General features: G+C 42.3%; 3 protein-coding genes across 10 annotated transcripts; 1 reads left to right on the top strand and 2 right to left on the bottom strand.

Moving 5' to 3' along the window:
- Positions 1–1,083: 1,083 nt before the first annotated feature.
- On the bottom strand, positions 1,084–5,373 carry tdh2 (L-threonine dehydrogenase 2). Its single transcript, XM_039786460.1, has 9 exons — positions 4,945–5,373; positions 4,595–4,795; positions 3,924–3,966; positions 3,769–3,839; positions 3,444–3,593; positions 3,174–3,346; positions 2,978–3,068; positions 2,610–2,879; positions 1,084–1,991 (listed from the first exon to the last, which is right to left on the bottom strand). Exons 2-9 carry the CDS (start codon positions 4,779–4,781, stop codon positions 1,846–1,848), a joined length of 1,131 nt encoding a protein of 376 aa, XP_039642394.1. The 5' UTR covers positions 4,782–4,795; positions 4,945–5,373; the 3' UTR covers positions 1,084–1,845.
- A 159-nt stretch (positions 5,374–5,532) lies between these two features.
- On the bottom strand, positions 5,533–13,641 carry zgc:154055 (uncharacterized protein LOC556036 homolog). Of its 8 annotated transcripts, none has more exons than XM_039786455.1 (12): positions 12,756–13,641; positions 12,385–12,444; positions 11,669–11,728; positions 11,133–11,241; positions 10,881–10,956; positions 9,903–10,076; positions 9,607–9,824; positions 9,352–9,513; positions 8,092–8,233; positions 6,666–6,886; positions 6,398–6,549; positions 5,533–5,774 (listed from the first exon to the last, which is right to left on the bottom strand). In XM_039786455.1, exons 1-12 carry the CDS (start codon positions 12,907–12,909, stop codon positions 5,632–5,634), a joined length of 1,671 nt encoding a protein of 556 aa, XP_039642389.1. In that variant the 5' UTR covers positions 12,910–13,641; the 3' UTR covers positions 5,533–5,631. The 8 variants fall into 8 exon arrangements, with proteins under 8 accessions (XP_039642389.1, XP_039642386.1, XP_039642392.1 ...); XM_039786452.1 differs by having other exon boundaries at positions 10,881–11,006; positions 12,756–13,639; XM_039786458.1 differs by lacking the exon at positions 12,385–12,444 and having other exon boundaries at positions 12,756–13,640.
- A 259-nt stretch (positions 13,642–13,900) lies between these two features.
- Positions 13,901–15,783, top strand: fam167b (family with sequence similarity 167 member B). Its single transcript, XM_039786461.1, has 2 exons — positions 13,901–14,284; positions 14,688–15,783. The coding sequence occupies exons 1-2, from the start codon at positions 13,985–13,987 to the stop codon at positions 14,949–14,951; spliced, it is 564 nt and encodes a 187-aa protein (XP_039642395.1). The 5' UTR covers positions 13,901–13,984; the 3' UTR covers positions 14,952–15,783.
- The last annotated feature ends 878 nt before the right edge of the window (positions 15,784–16,661 follow it).

Here is a 16,661-nt window from a genome sequence, read left to right as displayed (position 1 = left end):
TCAGTTTCAACTGTAAAGAGAAGACTTGGAGCTGCAGGTTTGATAGGTCGAGTTGCAGCAAGAAAGCCATTGCTAAGATGTAGAATAAGAAAAAGAGGCTTGCCCGGGCCAAGAAACATCGTCAATGGACTACTGAAGACTGGAAGAAGGTGTTATCTTCAGTTCATCACACAGGATTTTTGTACGCCGTACAGTAGGTGAAAGGATGGTTCCTCAGTGTGTGACATCAACTGTCAAACATGGAGGAGGAAGCGTGATGGTCTGGGGCTGTTTTGCTGGATCCACGGTCAGTGATTTGTACAGAGTGAAAGGCACCCTGAACCAAAACGGCTACCACAGCATTTTGCAGCGCCATGCAGTACCCTCTGGTATGCGCCTAGTTGGTCAGGGGTTCATCCTACAGCAAGATAATGACCCAAAACATAAGTCCAAGCTATGCCAGAACTACCTTAGCAAAAAAGAACAAGATGGTAAGCTTAAAAACATGGAGTGGCCAGCACAGTCACCAGACTTAAACCCCATTGAGCTGGTTTGGGATGAACTGGACAGAAAAGTGAAAGCAAAGCAAACTACAAGTGCTACACATTTATGGGAACTTCTGCAACAGAGTTGGAAAGAACTTTCTGAAGAATATTTGATTTCCATTGTAGAATGTGTTCAGCTGTTATATCTGCCAAAGGGGGCTACTTTGATGAGTCAAAAATGTAGAATACATTTTGGTTTATAAATTGATTCCATGATTTCTTTTTTTAACTTAAATTGTTCATTTGTTCTATTCTTTCATTTCAGAGTACAATAAGACATTGAACTGCATGAATTTCAATAAAAACCTGGAAAAAGTGGGGTGTTCTAAAACTTTTGACCGGTAGTGTATGTTGGTGAAATAAATGTTAAGTAAAAACTACAATAATTCTCAGTAGAGTAGAAGTACAAGTAGGCCTACCTTAAAATTATATCTAGTTACCACCATAACCAATGCTATCAGTAATATATAACAATACTATCCTCAACAACATCCTACTTAGTAGGAAAATCACATTCTATGTAGAATACGAAATCAACAATTTACAATAATCACTGCTGTTTGGGTAAATCCTTTTTTTTTAATTATTATTCAAGGTCTGATTTAAAATACACTGCATTTTTATACATTGCTTTCCAAAGTACACTACAGTAAATAAGGCTTAATTTGATATTGGTGCTCAATCATAATTTAAAATAACACTTCTGGCAAAAAAAAAGAGGCAAAAATAAAGGCTTCTTGTTAGATGCCACAGCAAGGGTAGTGGGATTGTATACAGTGTGTGATATTCACTTGATAGACTATATTAGAAAACACTGCCTTTAAAAACAGCCAGAATCCGTAGTAAGTCATTACAGTCCAGAGTTAACTTAGCCAGCCATTCCTGATGATCCTGGAATCAAAGTGTCCAACAAATGTGTTACTCTAAGTGTGCAACTGGTCCATATTGTATTAGACATTTTCATAGACATTGTAACGTTGTGTCCATTGATGTGATTAACATGGCATTTGGAAATCTTTTTCTGTTCTGTCTGAGGCAACGTGTGTAAAGTGATGCTTATACCATGATAACGATTAAAAACAACAAAGATGGAGGGAAGGTTTGACAGTATATTATTCCCTAAAAAAGACTGAAATGTGTGTGTTTGAGTGCATGTGTATGACATCTCACTGTCCACTGTATATTGAGAGCATCTGTTCCAGAGTAACGGAGGATACTGGTTGACAACATGTGAAAGTGAAGGAAAAGGAAGTGTGGGTAAATGCAGCCTAAAGGAAAGTCAGGGGTAGGGCATTGGTCTGTCTTTGCGGAGCAGGTTTTGCTAGCTGACTGGCAAACCCTCGCTTTTCCTCTTGTCTCGAATGGAGCGCAGCATGTCTGACACCAGTCCGTCGAGCCCGAAGACTGGTGCCCAGCCCCAATCTTTCCTGGCATTGGAGTCATCAAACCTCACAGGCCAGCTGTCTGCTGCAAAATGACAAGCAAGATGACCACATTACTTCCATCATATCAGTTCTAATTTAACGATAGCAACATCAATGCCACAAATCATTTCAAAATAAAACAAGATACAATTTAAAGTAAAAAGTCATTACTTTCAGTTCCATCCAAGAAAAGACCGTACAGATGTAGCTTTCTCTTAAAATGCCACACACTTTAACATGTTAACATGTCATTACAGCACTTTCTTAAAATCAACTCAATTGTGCCTTTTGGACAATTTAGAAGACTGGTTTTAAACCTGCACACTTCTACTTGTAACTGCTTTACATAATTGTATTTTCTTTTGCATCCCTATTATCCTAATGTATTTATCAAATACTTTTCCAATTCTGAATGTTTTATTGTCTTTCTATATTTCTTATGGTTGTACTTTCTGTGTTGTTCTGTATTTGTCTTTGTAATCTGACTCGATTTTGAAAATGAGGGTCGCCCCTCAATGATCTCTCGAGGATAAATAAAGGTTGAATGAATGAATGAACATGAATGATATTAGCTCTCCTTGAGCAAGTGAGAAAATCATCAATAAATCAAATGTACAATCCCACACAGATTTTGTGTGTAGGTATGTGTACCACTTCATACCGATGGTCTGGCGGACAGAGTCAGGATTGTAGGTGACTTTGAGGTGAGGGAGATGCTTGCGGATTTCTTGGGCCACCTCTTCTGGAGTGAAGCTCATGGCGGCGATGTTGTAGGTACGCAGAGACAGCTGGCACTCTGGAGCCTGCATGAACTCTACAGTGGCACGGTGGCAGTCAGAGATATGCATCATGGGAAGGCGGGTGTCAGGACGCAGGTAGCACTCATGGTGACCTGTGCTGAGAGCATCGTGGAAGATCTGAACTGCATAGTCTGTGAAGACAGAGGTTCGGAGTGCCTAATCTATAACATCAAGATGATTACACTGAATATAGATGCGTGGCATGTGCAGATGTGAAGTGATGCAATACCTGTTGTTCCTCCTCCCGGAGGTGTGTTGACTGATATCACACCTGGGTAACGTAGGCAGCGGAAGTCCAGACCATATTTATGATGGAGATACTAAAGAAAAAGACAAAGAATATTGAGATCTCTTAATATTTTACTAATGGATGTATCAGGATACTACGTGCATGTGTATTCATGTGCATTTTAAGATAGACACACCTCCCCCATCAGTTCTCCATGCACTTTGGACACGCCGTAAATGGTTCGAGGTCTTTGGACACAGAGGTCAGGGGCCGGATCACGTGGAGAAGAGGGACCAAATGCTCCAATGGTGCTGGGGACAAAGAGGCGCAGGCAGTTCTCTAGGGCCAAGTCCAGCACATTATGAAGACCTAGATGACAGACAGCAGACCATCCAAAGTGGAGTTTAAACATAATAATCCCTAAAAATGTGGTACATGTAAATGTGTGTCTGTCTATTCAGCAGACCTGTGATGTTGATCTTGCGTGCCAAAGCCACATTAGCTTCGCCAACAGCACTTAGCAGAGCACTGTAGTGGATCAGCCAAGTGACACGATAATTTACAATCAGTTCTCGGAGATGTTTGTAGTCCAACACATCAGCATATACAAATGGGCCTATTAGGAAAAGAGAAGAAGGTGGAGAGAGATCAATGAAAAGAAAGTAACCAATGATTTAAACAGCAGGGAAATAAGCTGTACATTCTGTTAAATGTAAATTGAAGAAGGATGTAAATTGTGTGAGTAAAACACAACATTGAAGGTCAAAAGAACTTGATTTGGTTTTGCATACCACTGCTGAAAACGTCAGGTGGAGGCTTCTTAATGTCTGACAGGATTACATTCTCTGTTCCGTACTGTTTCCTAGACATTAATACAGATATGATGACATTCAAAATTCCAAACACATTTTGACTTTAATATCTCAGGAATTTCTACATGTCTCACCTCAGTAACTGTGCCAGTCCCACACCTAACTGCCCAAGACCACCTGCACACATAGACAAAGTTTAATATGTTGGTGTATCTGTCCTGAGAAAACAAGACAACGTTTGGAGTTTGGTATGAAAATGGTATCAATGTTTTTGGTGCACCACGCTTCAGCTTTTTGTTTGTTCCAACGCTTTGTCCTGGGACAAAAAGTGACAGCAGACTATTATTCTCCCCACAGTCACTCATTGGCTCTTTTATGTCACGAGCACTGTCTGTACACACCCTATTGTGATGAGTCAAAATGGGGTCCTGCTGCCGGTCCACAGTGAAAACAACTCGAAAAGAAAAAAACGACAGCATGTGTCCAGTATTCCACTCATGCCATTGATGCCACAAAATGAATCCATCCTAGGGACTCTCTTGCATTTTATTTAATTTAAACAAAGGATCTGCTTGGAAGTGAATAACTCTCTCAGCTCCCTGAAAAGGTGCCCTTGAGAAAGGCACCTTAACCCCTATTGTAACTGCTCTGCGGCCAACAGTACAAAACAGTGGCTGCACAGTGAAAGTGGTAGAAAACAATGGCAGCTTCACAGGTTCAGTGTTTGTGTAGCTGTGGAAAAGTCCACCTTTCTTTCCATCTTTAGCTATTATGAGTTCATGACAGAAAATAGCATTTGCATTACCCGTGATGAGGACACGGGGGTTTTCCTGAGGAGGTGGAGGGCTGCAGGTCTCACGGCTGTTCCACCTGCTCATCTGCCTAGGCAAACAGCTGATGCTGCGACCGGGCAAACTCCGCGCCCTGCTGAGACAACCTCGGCAAAACAGGCCCAGCGCAGCCGCAATGGGCACACAGACCCCCGGTTGCATGTCCAGTAGCAGTCCTTAGAAAATTTAAATTAAACCATAACTGATGACACAGAACTTCTACATTGTGGTAGTGATCATTGGGGCATACACAAGTTGAATAGAATAATATTACAGACACAAATTGAACTTAATAGGACAAAAAATAAAAAATAAACATTTTTACCTGTGAGCTGACAAAATCAGAAATCCCAGACAGATGATTCTTGGTCCAAAACCAGCCGATGCAACTTAGGTTAGTAAACCCAAAACTATTCCTACCAAATAAGAGCTGATAAGAGGCATTTAAGTGTCAGAATTAAAAGATTACCATCCAACTGGTCAATGTTTCAGTTCACCCAGTAACCACTGGAAAAATAAGCAGATGTAGAAAGTCTTGCTGGGCTATGTGGTTCTTGTCCACATTGTACACTCGCGGCTCTTGATTAAACAGGACTACAGTCTCCAGCTTGCAAAGCTCCGTGTGTGCAAACATGCGGACTTGCAGTGTACAGGGATTTGTATTGTGAAGTGAGTTTAGCTGAGGTTAACAGGACTGGGAGGTGTGTCAGTTATAAAACCTTCTTCTATTCATAAAATCCATGGGGAATATATGTCAGAAAATATTTTTTTATAAAGCAAAAAAAAAACATGCGTTAAAAATATAGTTTGTTAAGCCCTAAAATATGGTGTGAAAATATATAGATCTAAACAGCATCAAATGACATCAACAATTAAATTTTTTTACACTATTTTTTTATGAAAAAAAAAAAAATCACTGTACATTAAAACACAGCAAGTTGTTACAAAATTTTAAACAACAATTCTACAGTCAAACGGCATTGCACATTAACATTCCTCCTAAAAACATGTTCTACATGTTCAGGCTGAACATCTTCACTCCTTCACATACTGACAGGGCATCAGCCTGTTTCCCCCACTTAATGACCATGTTCCTTATTTCCTCCTGAACCTCTTCAAGGTGACGAGCCTGTGGGGTCCGCCTCAGAAAAAAGCCTTAGGATAAAACATGGGCTTGAGTCAGCGTCAACACTTAATAAATAAAATCCCAGAATCATAGAAGTTAGCAACACCGTAGGCATTAGAGATGGTCCGATACCATTTTTTGCTTCCCGATATCGATTCCGATACCTAAACTTGCGTATCGGCCGATACCAAGTACTGAGCCGATACCAGTGTGTCATATATTTTATTATGTTTTAACAACTGTATACTACTATCCCTGTATGGATGTGATATTATTTCTATCTTTGTTGTCTGTCTGGCTCAGGTTAAACTCTGTAAATAAAAAAAAAAAAAAAAAAAAATGAAAACAAACACAAACAATGTAGTCGAGAACTTTCTTTTATTATCCAGTTTGACAGTCAGTTATAACGGAAAAAGAACATTAATAAACTACTTTAACGTAGATTTTCTTTAGGGCTTTATTACGTGGTATCGGATCGGTGCATAAACTCCAGTATACTGGATACTGGTATCAGTATCGGAACATCTCTAGTAGGCATACAACTCTGAATAACGAAAGCACTGGGCTTACATTAGAGGATGTTGAATGAGCATCTCTACTGAAAGTAACCACAGGAAGAAAAAAGAAACGAGATCATGTTTGAATACATCACCTCTCCAAAGCTGTAGGGACTGAGGGTGGACTGAGGGCCAGATTGCCAGCTCAGTGTGCTCATACAAGGGGTTAGAGTAGCAGTCTCTCTCCCTGGGCCTCAACAGTGCCTGGAACAAACAGTGAGTGTTCTCCTTCAGTCCTAGAACACACCTGAGAGGGAAAAGTGAGGGGAAATGTCACCTTGGACGTAAAGATTGTTTGTAAGAATGAAACTGTTGAGCTTTGTGTCAACCATCAATTCCCCAACGCTGTGAAGTGCGACTGACCTCTCCTGATGGCTGTTACACAGGAAGGTGCCATAGTTAGACGCGTAGGCCTCAGTCGCCAGCCTCAGGAGCAGCGCCTCAGAGAAGCCCAGTGCCAGGGGGAACTGACGCCACAGCTGCCACACACAGTCCAGCAGCAGCAGGAAGACCGGGGACTCCTGCTGGAGACGGGCATGGGAGTAGGCCGAGTGGGCACATCGCTGCTGGAATGGGTGTCCTGCCTGGAGAGAAGAACACTTACTCATATAAACATGCATACAGTACACACCTATTCCTTTTCTGTGGCCATTCCAACTTATTAAAGGTGGCTCATGCTGGGGCACAGTTGAACTCTTATGACTTACTGATCAATTTGTACTTGTACTTTGTAAGTTGGTTAGTCAATGTACTTCAGTCTTGTCAGTCTCTAATTAACTCTAAATCATCAACAGCTACTTTCCTCCATATGATTGAATCTTCTGAACATGAGATGTCAGTTGTTTGTTGAGTTTTTGGTTGGTCTGTAAAATTGAAAATATTGTTTCCTGGTTCTTGTGTAGAAAAAACAAATTATGTTTTCTTTTTTTTTTTTTTTAGCTATGAAAGCTTCCAAACAGTGAGCACTTGTGGATTATAAAATATTTAAGGATGATGATCACAAAAATTAGCTCATAGATTTTGAGAAATGCTACACAATTGTTGGAGGTAAACATTTGGAAACAGAGTCACCAGGTACAAGAGTTGAAGAGGAACGAGTTAACTCTGTGACCTCTACATGCAGCACACTGAATATTAGTTTTTTTCTTCAGCACATTTCCTATTAAGGGTAGACTGTGGAGCAATATCCTTTCAGCAAGAGATCTGGCCATAACCACATGTGAGATTGTGCTTGAAAAACAGTCGACAGCCCCGCAGCAAAACTGTGAATGCTAAAAGTAACAAAAATGCTCCTACTTTGGGGCGTGCTTTAAGTTCTTAATTCTACTGAAAAGAGTTAAACTGAACATTAAGCTTTATTTAAAGGTGCAGTAGATAAGACTTATAAAACTAACTTTCTGTCATATTTGCTGAAACTGACCCTATGTTCCAGTAGAACTACATGAAGCAGGTAATAAAAAAAATAATCTGGCTCCTCTGGCACCAAATACAGCCTGTACTGTGATTTGCAAAAATCCACAGCTCCCTGTTCAGATGCACCAATCAGGGCCAGGGGGGGTGTCTAACCCCAATCACTGCTTATGCACACGCATTCATTCTCCCTTGTGGGGGGAGGGGCTTGGGGGGGGGGGGGGGGGGGGGGGGGGAAAGAAAGGGGGGGGGGGTTGTTGTTTTAAATGGGGGGGGGGGGGTTTCGGAACCTACCTACAGCACCTTTAATGTGATTAGCTTTTTTTTGTATCCCAAAGGCGTACTAATTAGACATTTTTGTACATACACATACACTCACCTGTACCCACTCCCTCTCCAGCAGAGCGAGGAAGCCCTCCAGTGTGCGGCAGTATGGGTCCATGATGAGCTGAGCCAGAGTGCTGATGAGCAAAGTGGAGTCTTTCCCTTCAGAGCCGTAAACCAGGACTGAATGACCGTCCCTGGACAAAACCCAATAGATGTACTACAGTACAGTCCTGTCCTCTACTTGTATAAGACAAGTCATACACGCATTTATTCAAGCAATTACAAGTTCTCTATAAGCGCTGATAACAGGTTTTATATGAGTAAGATGTGTCTTTGATATTTGATTTTAATATCTTTGCTTTCCTTCCCCTTCAATTTTAAAGTAAGTGACAAAAATTATTTTGCCAAACTGTCCCTTTATGGCGTTTTTTTTTTTTTACATGGTACCTGCTCGACTCTACTCGCCTCGACTCGACGCACTGTGCGTCCGTTTTCCATTGCAGATTTTAGTACCGCCTCAGCGTGGCTGGTCATCAGGTCGGCGCCGCAGTAAACTGCCGTGACCTAACGCGACACACACACAGAACGTCAAAGGTGCGTTGTTGTTGCCACAGCCAGAAGACACGTTTTGTTTCAAATGAAGCTGGAGGCAGCAAAAAAAACAACACAGCTGGCTAAACTATTTAAAAATGGCGGGTTTGTTCAGGACCCCCGTCGCTTTCACGTCACCTTTTGGTATCGCTCGCTTGGAACCTCGACTGAGGTGGTACTAAAAAAAGTACCTGTTAAGCAGGTACCAGGTACTTTTTTTCGTAATGGAAATCCAAAAAAGGCGAGTAGAGCAGGTACCATGTAATGGAATAGTGCCATTAGACAAGAATATGTTTTTGAGATAAGTGCACACTCCGGTCATCAGGCAGAGGCCTTTTAGCTGTACCCAGAATAAGATCCAGGTCCGGTGGGGGAGCCTTCAGTTACTGTGGTCCTGCTCTCTGGAACAAGCTGCCTGATGACCTGAGGTCAGTCACAACTGTGTGCACATTCAAAAGCAAACCCAAAACCTTTTTATTTTCTCAGGCATGTTTAATTACAGTATGTGTGTGTATGAATTTGTATGGTCACACTTGTATGTCTTGTTGATTGACTTGTTGACGTATGTATTCTTATTTCTATTCATGCTTTGTTTGAATGTGTATGCTGTTATAAATGTAAAGCGCTTTGGGCTTACGTGTAATTAAAGGTGCTATACAAATAAAATTGACACTGACTGTAATGATCCCAACACAGATACACAGCATGGGTGTAGTCCTACCTTTCCACACACTCCGCCAGCAGGCCAGCAGTTGACAGGGCAGTTTGGACGTGAGACAGCCACTTTGAATTTTCAAGCTTACTGAGCCAACGGTCCATATTATGGTACTCGTCACCACAGGCCTCCACCAGTTTAATTAGACTCTCCTGCAGTGCTTTACCCCTGTACACGCACAGAAAGACAATGAGGTGGAGTAGGTTAGTTTGATGGGACATCATAAAATGGTGAACAGCACCATCCACACTTTTCACAAACCTCTCCATTTGTCTGTGCAGTCTCTTCCAGCTGCTATAACACGATTTGGACTCAAACCCTCCGCCTGTCATGCTTGCCTGCAGCGCCTGCTGACTGGAGCGCGTGTCAATAATGTAACCTTTGTCTGAGCCTTCAATCGCAGCCTGGAGGAGTTGCTCATCTTCCCTGCAGCGCTTCCTATTGGCTCCCGTCAGCGGCTGACTGCTGCGCATAATTACCTGACAAGTTAGATTACAATTGTTTAGTTGCATGTATGACTTTCAGTCTAGCAGTGGAGACAAATGAAAGCCCCTCACCGTGCCATTCTTCCTATGGTAGTAGCAGAGGACAGGGAAGCGTCCTCCCTGTCTGAATTTGGCCACCTTCTCCAACATGTCATCATCTATGTTCTTGGGGACGATGACAGCTGGAGGGTAAGAGGGACACACTAAGTAATCTCTGTTCACGGTGCTTAGTCTCCACCGATCATGCTGCAAACAGAGGAGAGAGAGGACGATGAAGGCTGGTCACATTGACGGTTTGGAAAATGTGAACTTTAATACGCATAAGTCACGTAACCTGCACACAGCACATTCATGTTTATGACCCTGCGTGGACTCTAACAGCTTTATGTCAAAGGTTACCAAAGGGAAACAGGAAAACAGCTCTAACATGGGTGGGTCCACCTTCTATTGCACTTGATCACTACGGCACTGCTGCCACATATTTAACAGACAGATATTGTGGTATCAATCTTCCCATCTAACTCTAGAAAGCAAATAGGTGTATTTCCCAAAATGTCAAGCTGTTCCCTTTTAAACTCTATTTGAAAAACCACATTACATAAAGCTCAACTCTAATGGAAGTGGCAGGAATCAGCTGGACGGATGTGTGTAGACATGCAAGCTCCAACCGTTTTAAGTAATATCACCAGAGGCAGCCTGATGAAAACTAAAGATATCCTACATGTTCTGGGAACATTGTGTCTATAAAACATACCCAACAATGCTGCCCTCGGGATCCACCCCTCACTATAGCAACATGCTATTCCCAGCGGAAGACGTCTGTCCATTAAGCACAAATTCAAGCTGTGTGCAGCACATTCTGAAGTTAAGGGGAAAAAAATGAAAGCTAAGCAACAGGGATATCCTGTTTCCCTGGCATTTTCCTGTCATGGGGTTGCTGGATCACTGTTGGGATGACACTGTGTGTGTATATGTTTTGTTCGATGTGTAATTATATCCATGTGCAGCAGAAACAAGTTCTTAAGATACAGAGTCTTATATGTTGCTTACAAGTTCCTTCATTTGACTGTAGTGCTTTTCAGGGGACGAGAGACCCCACTGGTCCGGCAGGTTGGCATCAGAAGGTCTGTAAAAGAAAGGGTACATCTCTGACACACTGTCCAGACAGGACAGGGTCTGGAGAAAGAGACAGAGGGATTAAAGAGAATGTTATCAGGTGTAAAAGCACAAATAAGAAATGCTGTATTCAAAGAATGTATGAAAGATCGCATGGTAAGACAGAAAATACAGATTTCCTTATACCTCGATAGAGCGTGCAATGTTGAGACACTGCTCCATGCCTGGGATGTCAAGCTGGAGCACGTGCAGATCTTTACACTTGATAGTAATCGTCCCTGAAGATCCAGATATTCTACACACACACACACACACACACACACACACACACACACACACACACACACACACACACACACACACACACACACACAAACACACCACTATGATTCTTAGGCAAAACAATGGAAACAATACCCCTGTGTCCACTTCCCCTCTCACCAGCCCCTGTTTTGACTAGCTGTGTAGAAAGTTTGACTTGCAGCTAAAAAGGAAGGCGAACCCAGTCAAAATATTGAAAATATACATGGAGGGATTTCAGCAATGCTTAGGCTCTCTCACAAAGCTAAGAAAAAGCCGTTAGTGGCAAGCAACGCACAACACGACGTGTGTGGCAGGGGGTGAGGAAAGAGAGGATGCTGTAATATTGTTAGCAAATTTCCTCCTTCAGCACTGTGGGCAATCAGAGCAGCAGATACATGGCAACACAAATGATGTCCAACCTTTTTTGACTGTTGCCTGCATTAGCGAAGAGGAAGGAGTCAGCCAAAAGGTTTTCCACACTGGTTAAAAAGATTTGAAGAGGATGATGGAATTAAACATTAATTAGACATTCACTGACAGCTTTGGTGTTGATTAGTCATGTTGATTAGTGTGATTATTTGTTTGACCAAGTTTGTGAGTGCTAGAAAGATCTATAAACCGGTATTAAGTGCTGTAATTAAGCAATCAAACACATCATTAAGGATATTAATTGAATTCTGTTGAATCGAATGTCATGTTTTTGGCAATTCGGAAACAAATGGAAGCAAAGAACTGCTGTTTTATATCTTGATTTCATGATGCACTGCTCAACACCAGCCCGTGTTTTGACTAGCTGTGTAGAAAGTTTGACTTGCGTTGCAGCTGAAAAGGAAGGCGGACCCAGTCAGCCGGCTGTGTGGGAGGACGGGGCTTTCTCTTGCTGGGAAATGGGTGTGCAACCCCTACTCTCTGCTGCTGACCGAAAATATACATGGAGGGATTTCAGCAATGCTTAGGCTCTCTCACGAAGCTAAGAAAAAAGCCGTTATAGTGGCAAACAACACACAACACGACGTGGGTGACAGGGGGTGAGGAAAGAGAGGATGCTGTAGCCTAATATTGTTAGCAAATTTCCTCCTTCAGCACTGTGGGCAATCAGAGCAGCAGATACATGGAAACACAAATGATGTCCAACCTTTTTTGACTGTTGCCTGCATTAGTGAAGACGCAGGAGTAGCCCAAAAGGTTTTCCACACTGGTTAAAAAGATTGGAAGAGGATGATGGAATTAAACATGAATTAGGCATTCACTGACAGTCATGTTGATTAGTGCGATTTTGTTTGACCAAGTTTGTGAGTGATAGAAAGATCTATAAACCCTTATTAAGTGCTCTAATTAAGCAATCAAACACATCATTAAGTATGTTAACCTCAGATAAAAAAACATGACATTTGATGCTGTTTGCAATTTGGAAACAACTGGAAGCAAATAACTGCTGTTTTATATCTCGATTTCATGCTGCACTGCCTCAATTAAACTACTTGATAAGATGTTTGCTGCAGTCACCTTTTCTCAATGGCATCGATGTTCCTGAGGAGCAGCAAAACCTGCCGAGAGCTGCCCTCCTCCCTGTCCGAGAAGAGCAGGTGGTGGCCGGTGATGCACAGGGTGCCTCTGCTCGGCGGGTGTAGCGGCTGTCGGAGCACAACATCCTCCACATTGGCGGTCTTGATATGCTCAGAAAACTCCATCAGCTCCACGTCGCAAAGCAAAAAACCCTCCGCTGCTGAACTTCTTTTACTGCACAATTAGGGCCAAATCACTTCCTCGCCTCTCTTGTAATAAAGTGAAAGCTTCCTCCTCTCTTCACTCAGTTAGTTGTTGGTAGCAGAGCAGTTGTACTCGACGATAAGGAGCCTATAAATAGATTCATTTCTTTTTCTGAACATAGTCAGACCCTTTGTGTTGCTACACCTTCCCCTCACACAGGTGGCTGGGCACGAGAATGCTCTGGATACGAAGATGGGTTGCGTGAGGCTAAACAAGACGGAAGTGCACGTTTCCTGCGAAACAGCAGCAGAGCTGAGATGTGTCACACATATAAAAGTTTTGCACATCGTGGGGGGGGAGAGTGGGAGAGAAGCAGCGGTGATGTGCTTGTCACATAATACATGTCCACTGGATGGCAGCATAGCCTACTCAAACGTAGCTAGTGCCCTTAGAATATATGAAGGGCACTACTCAAACGTAGAAAGCAGGTCTTAAACCACGACCCAAGCACTTAGTCTGGCATAGTTCAGGGGTACGATTTGGTATTTGAGTTTTTTACTTATAATATCACAATGTATAGGCCTAAACATGCTTAAACACAAGTAAAGACACTACTTTAAATAGTTTACTTAGTAATTGTAACCTACATATTATCATCAGCACAATGTGTTACAAGTAGGCTAGCCTTTTTAAAGTAAAAGCACTCACGTGCAGAATGCCCCATTTCAAATTATTATCATGATATAGGTTATGGGCTAATATGTTATTGCATTGGTATTACTGATATACAAGAGTGCAAGCAGCATTTCAGTGTTTCTACATTTAACTATTTTTTATAGGCCAACTGTTGTTTGTAGTTTATTTTTGCATCCTCCAGCCTCTCTGTCCTCTGCGGTATGGGCGGTCACTGCCCCTTATCTCCCTATAAAAGGAGGTAATGAGCTCTTGCGCTCCAATCGCCAAACTGCTAATCCAGAAAGCGAGCTTCACGTGAATCCCCAAAGACTGCATTCATCACTGCGCCGATGGATTGTAAAACGTTTGGAGGAGAGTCCTCCGAGGGAGACACCGAAGATCTGGACAGAGTGAAAGCACTAACAGAAAAGCTGAAGTTGCAGACTCGCAGACCGTCCTATCTGGAGTGGCAAGAGAGAGTTGAGAGTCGACCGTGGAGGGAAAGTTACCCTGCAGACAGCCCGGACTCGGGAGGACAAGTCGTCTCCATGCCTGCAATTCTGAGAAATGAGAACTCAGAGCTAGTTGTGCGCAATATATGTGGCTTTGATACCATCGATGATGCGTTGGTGTTTCTGAGAAAAGAGCTGGTGAGTGAGCATTTTATTTTATCCAACGATCTATTTATAAGATAATGTGGCAAAAAAGTGTACAGTTCCCTATGCATATGTGAAACAGATCTCTATCTCCCTATTAACTCCTCTAAGTTACATAGTCACCTCTTCAGGTGTCACTGATCTGCTCGGCATGAATGCCTGACTTAAATTAGGGGAGAGCATGACTGACTGTAAGCAGTGCTGACAGCCTAAACAAACAATATGATGTGTGTTTTCTCACACTCAGGCTGCAGCCCATATACATTCCACATGACAGTGATTTACACACCTTGATAAGAGGATGAAGAGCAATCCAAATCCAAACTTCCACATATTTCCTGATATCTCACTGATGCTCACTTTTCTCTTCAACCTCCCTTCCTCCCTTGCTCCTCAGAGGGAGATGCAGGTTCAGGACAACCGGCTGGCCCGCCAGCTGATCCGTCTGCGTGTGGAGATCCACAGGCTGAAAGTGGAGCAGGTGTGTGGCCGTCATAAGGAGATGCTGGATGATGCCACATACGAGTTGGAGGAGTGTGGCGAGGAGTCGGACCTGCTGTGTGACATCCCCATGAAGGCTGCCTTCGCCCTGTCCACCCCGCTCAAACACCTGGGCCTCACCAAGATGAACATCAACTCCAGACGTTTCTCACTGTGTTAAAAACCCTTTGTTCGTGTTTCTGAGAATGTTCCGTTGGCCTCCTCTGTGTTGTGTTGGCTAGATATTAGGCTTATTTCCTCACCAGGAGCTGATGATAGAGTGAAGAGTGGCTGCCAGCTATTGGTGCCCTGGGTGGAAATGAAAATGAATGTGTACCCTGGCTTGTCATGCATGAGGAAGCCTCAGTGTGCAGACCTGTAGGGGCACACACCCTTAATGCAGACACACCTTCCTGCTGGACGGAGCCCGGGCTGCTCTACTGTTGACTGTTCTTTGCTACATGTCATGTTAATCACAGTAGATAGATGAAGGCTTAGGGGTAGACTGAAATGTACAGGAAGGAATGGGCATTATATCTTATGCCCAGGGATTTGGTATTGTAAAAAAAAAAGTTTCACTTGTGCCAAAGAAGTGCAAAACAGTTACAGGGAGACTAATCACTTGCTAAAAAATTGCCATAGAAGAAGCCTTTTTCAGCCCTTCTGAGTTTGCAGGTATGGTGGTTCTCAACCTAGGGTTCAGAGCAGTGGTGTAGTCTAATGTATTATAGTGTGTATGCTGTACTATATATATGAATATATTGGCCTATATATATGGACCAGAATCTGCCTTTAGGGGAATGGGGGGCATATCATAGTGGGGGGTCTGTCCTCCCCCAGGGAAGTTTTGAGCGTCAACAACTTCATTTCCTGCATTTGGATACACTTAATGCACCAATTTACGGTGGAAATATACCTTTATTTTGCCTATGCGAAGAAAAAGAAAACGGATGACATTCAACATATCAAAAATATAATGGAAAGGATGTTGTTGCGTGTATTGGACATTTTAAGGTATAATCAATTTAATTGAGTACTAACACTGGTTCTGAGTATTTTTTTTTTTTTTTTTTTTTTCAAACAACACTTTCAGAGCCCCAGACAAGGGGTTGCAAGCTAAATCAGAAGGAACCACAAAAAACAGATTTTCTCTAGTCTTGACCTCTTTTTTTCTTCTTCTTTTAAAAAAAAGTATGAAGATGGCCCGTCTGGTCCAGTCTGGTCTGATGAAAGGAAATGTTCAGCAACACTAAACAGAGTCCTTTTAAACAGCAATGTATTCCAGTTTGAAGCCTTCATCGGTGCACTGTCCGTCCCTACCACTACCCTCAAAGGAAGTGGGAGGTCACCCTCCAGCAATTCTACCCCTCTTCTTTACGAACCAAATATATCTCCTTTAGCCTCCCCACTGCTGTGGCAGGACCCAGGAGGCTGTGCCTAAAGCATTTTGTTTTACATTACCATATCCAGATACCATACCATATCCAGATGCTGCAGAGCACGAATTGGAAACTATACATGGCTGGACAGTGACCAACTGTATTTGGTTTAGGGCATGTTAAATGCATATTATGTAGCTTAATATTATTAGTAACAACAAGTAAGAATAAGATATTATTGTTGAGTGATATTTTACATTGGTTGCAACTGTTACATGTAAAAAAAATAAAACTATTAGCATTATTTTGAAATCAAGCTACTGTATTATGAATGTATTTGACAAATGAGTGTAAAAGAGAAATGCCTTAAAATGTAACTTTTTTCATGCACATACAACACAATATTAAAGAGACTTTGCCATTTATATGTCACTTGTGAATTTTGTTTTATTAGCATTTAAAATGTGTTTATTACATGGTTCTAACTTTACATGGTTCTAACTTTGGGTTCT

The sequence above is a fragment of the Perca fluviatilis genome, chromosome 20, assembly GCF_010015445.1.
Source record: "Perca fluviatilis chromosome 20, GENO_Pfluv_1.0, whole genome shotgun sequence".
Classification (NCBI taxonomy): Eukaryota; Metazoa; Chordata; class Actinopteri; order Perciformes; family Percidae; genus Perca; species Perca fluviatilis.
The sequence above is the reverse complement of the archived record's forward strand: the minus strand, read 5'-3'. Positions and strand labels throughout refer to the sequence as shown.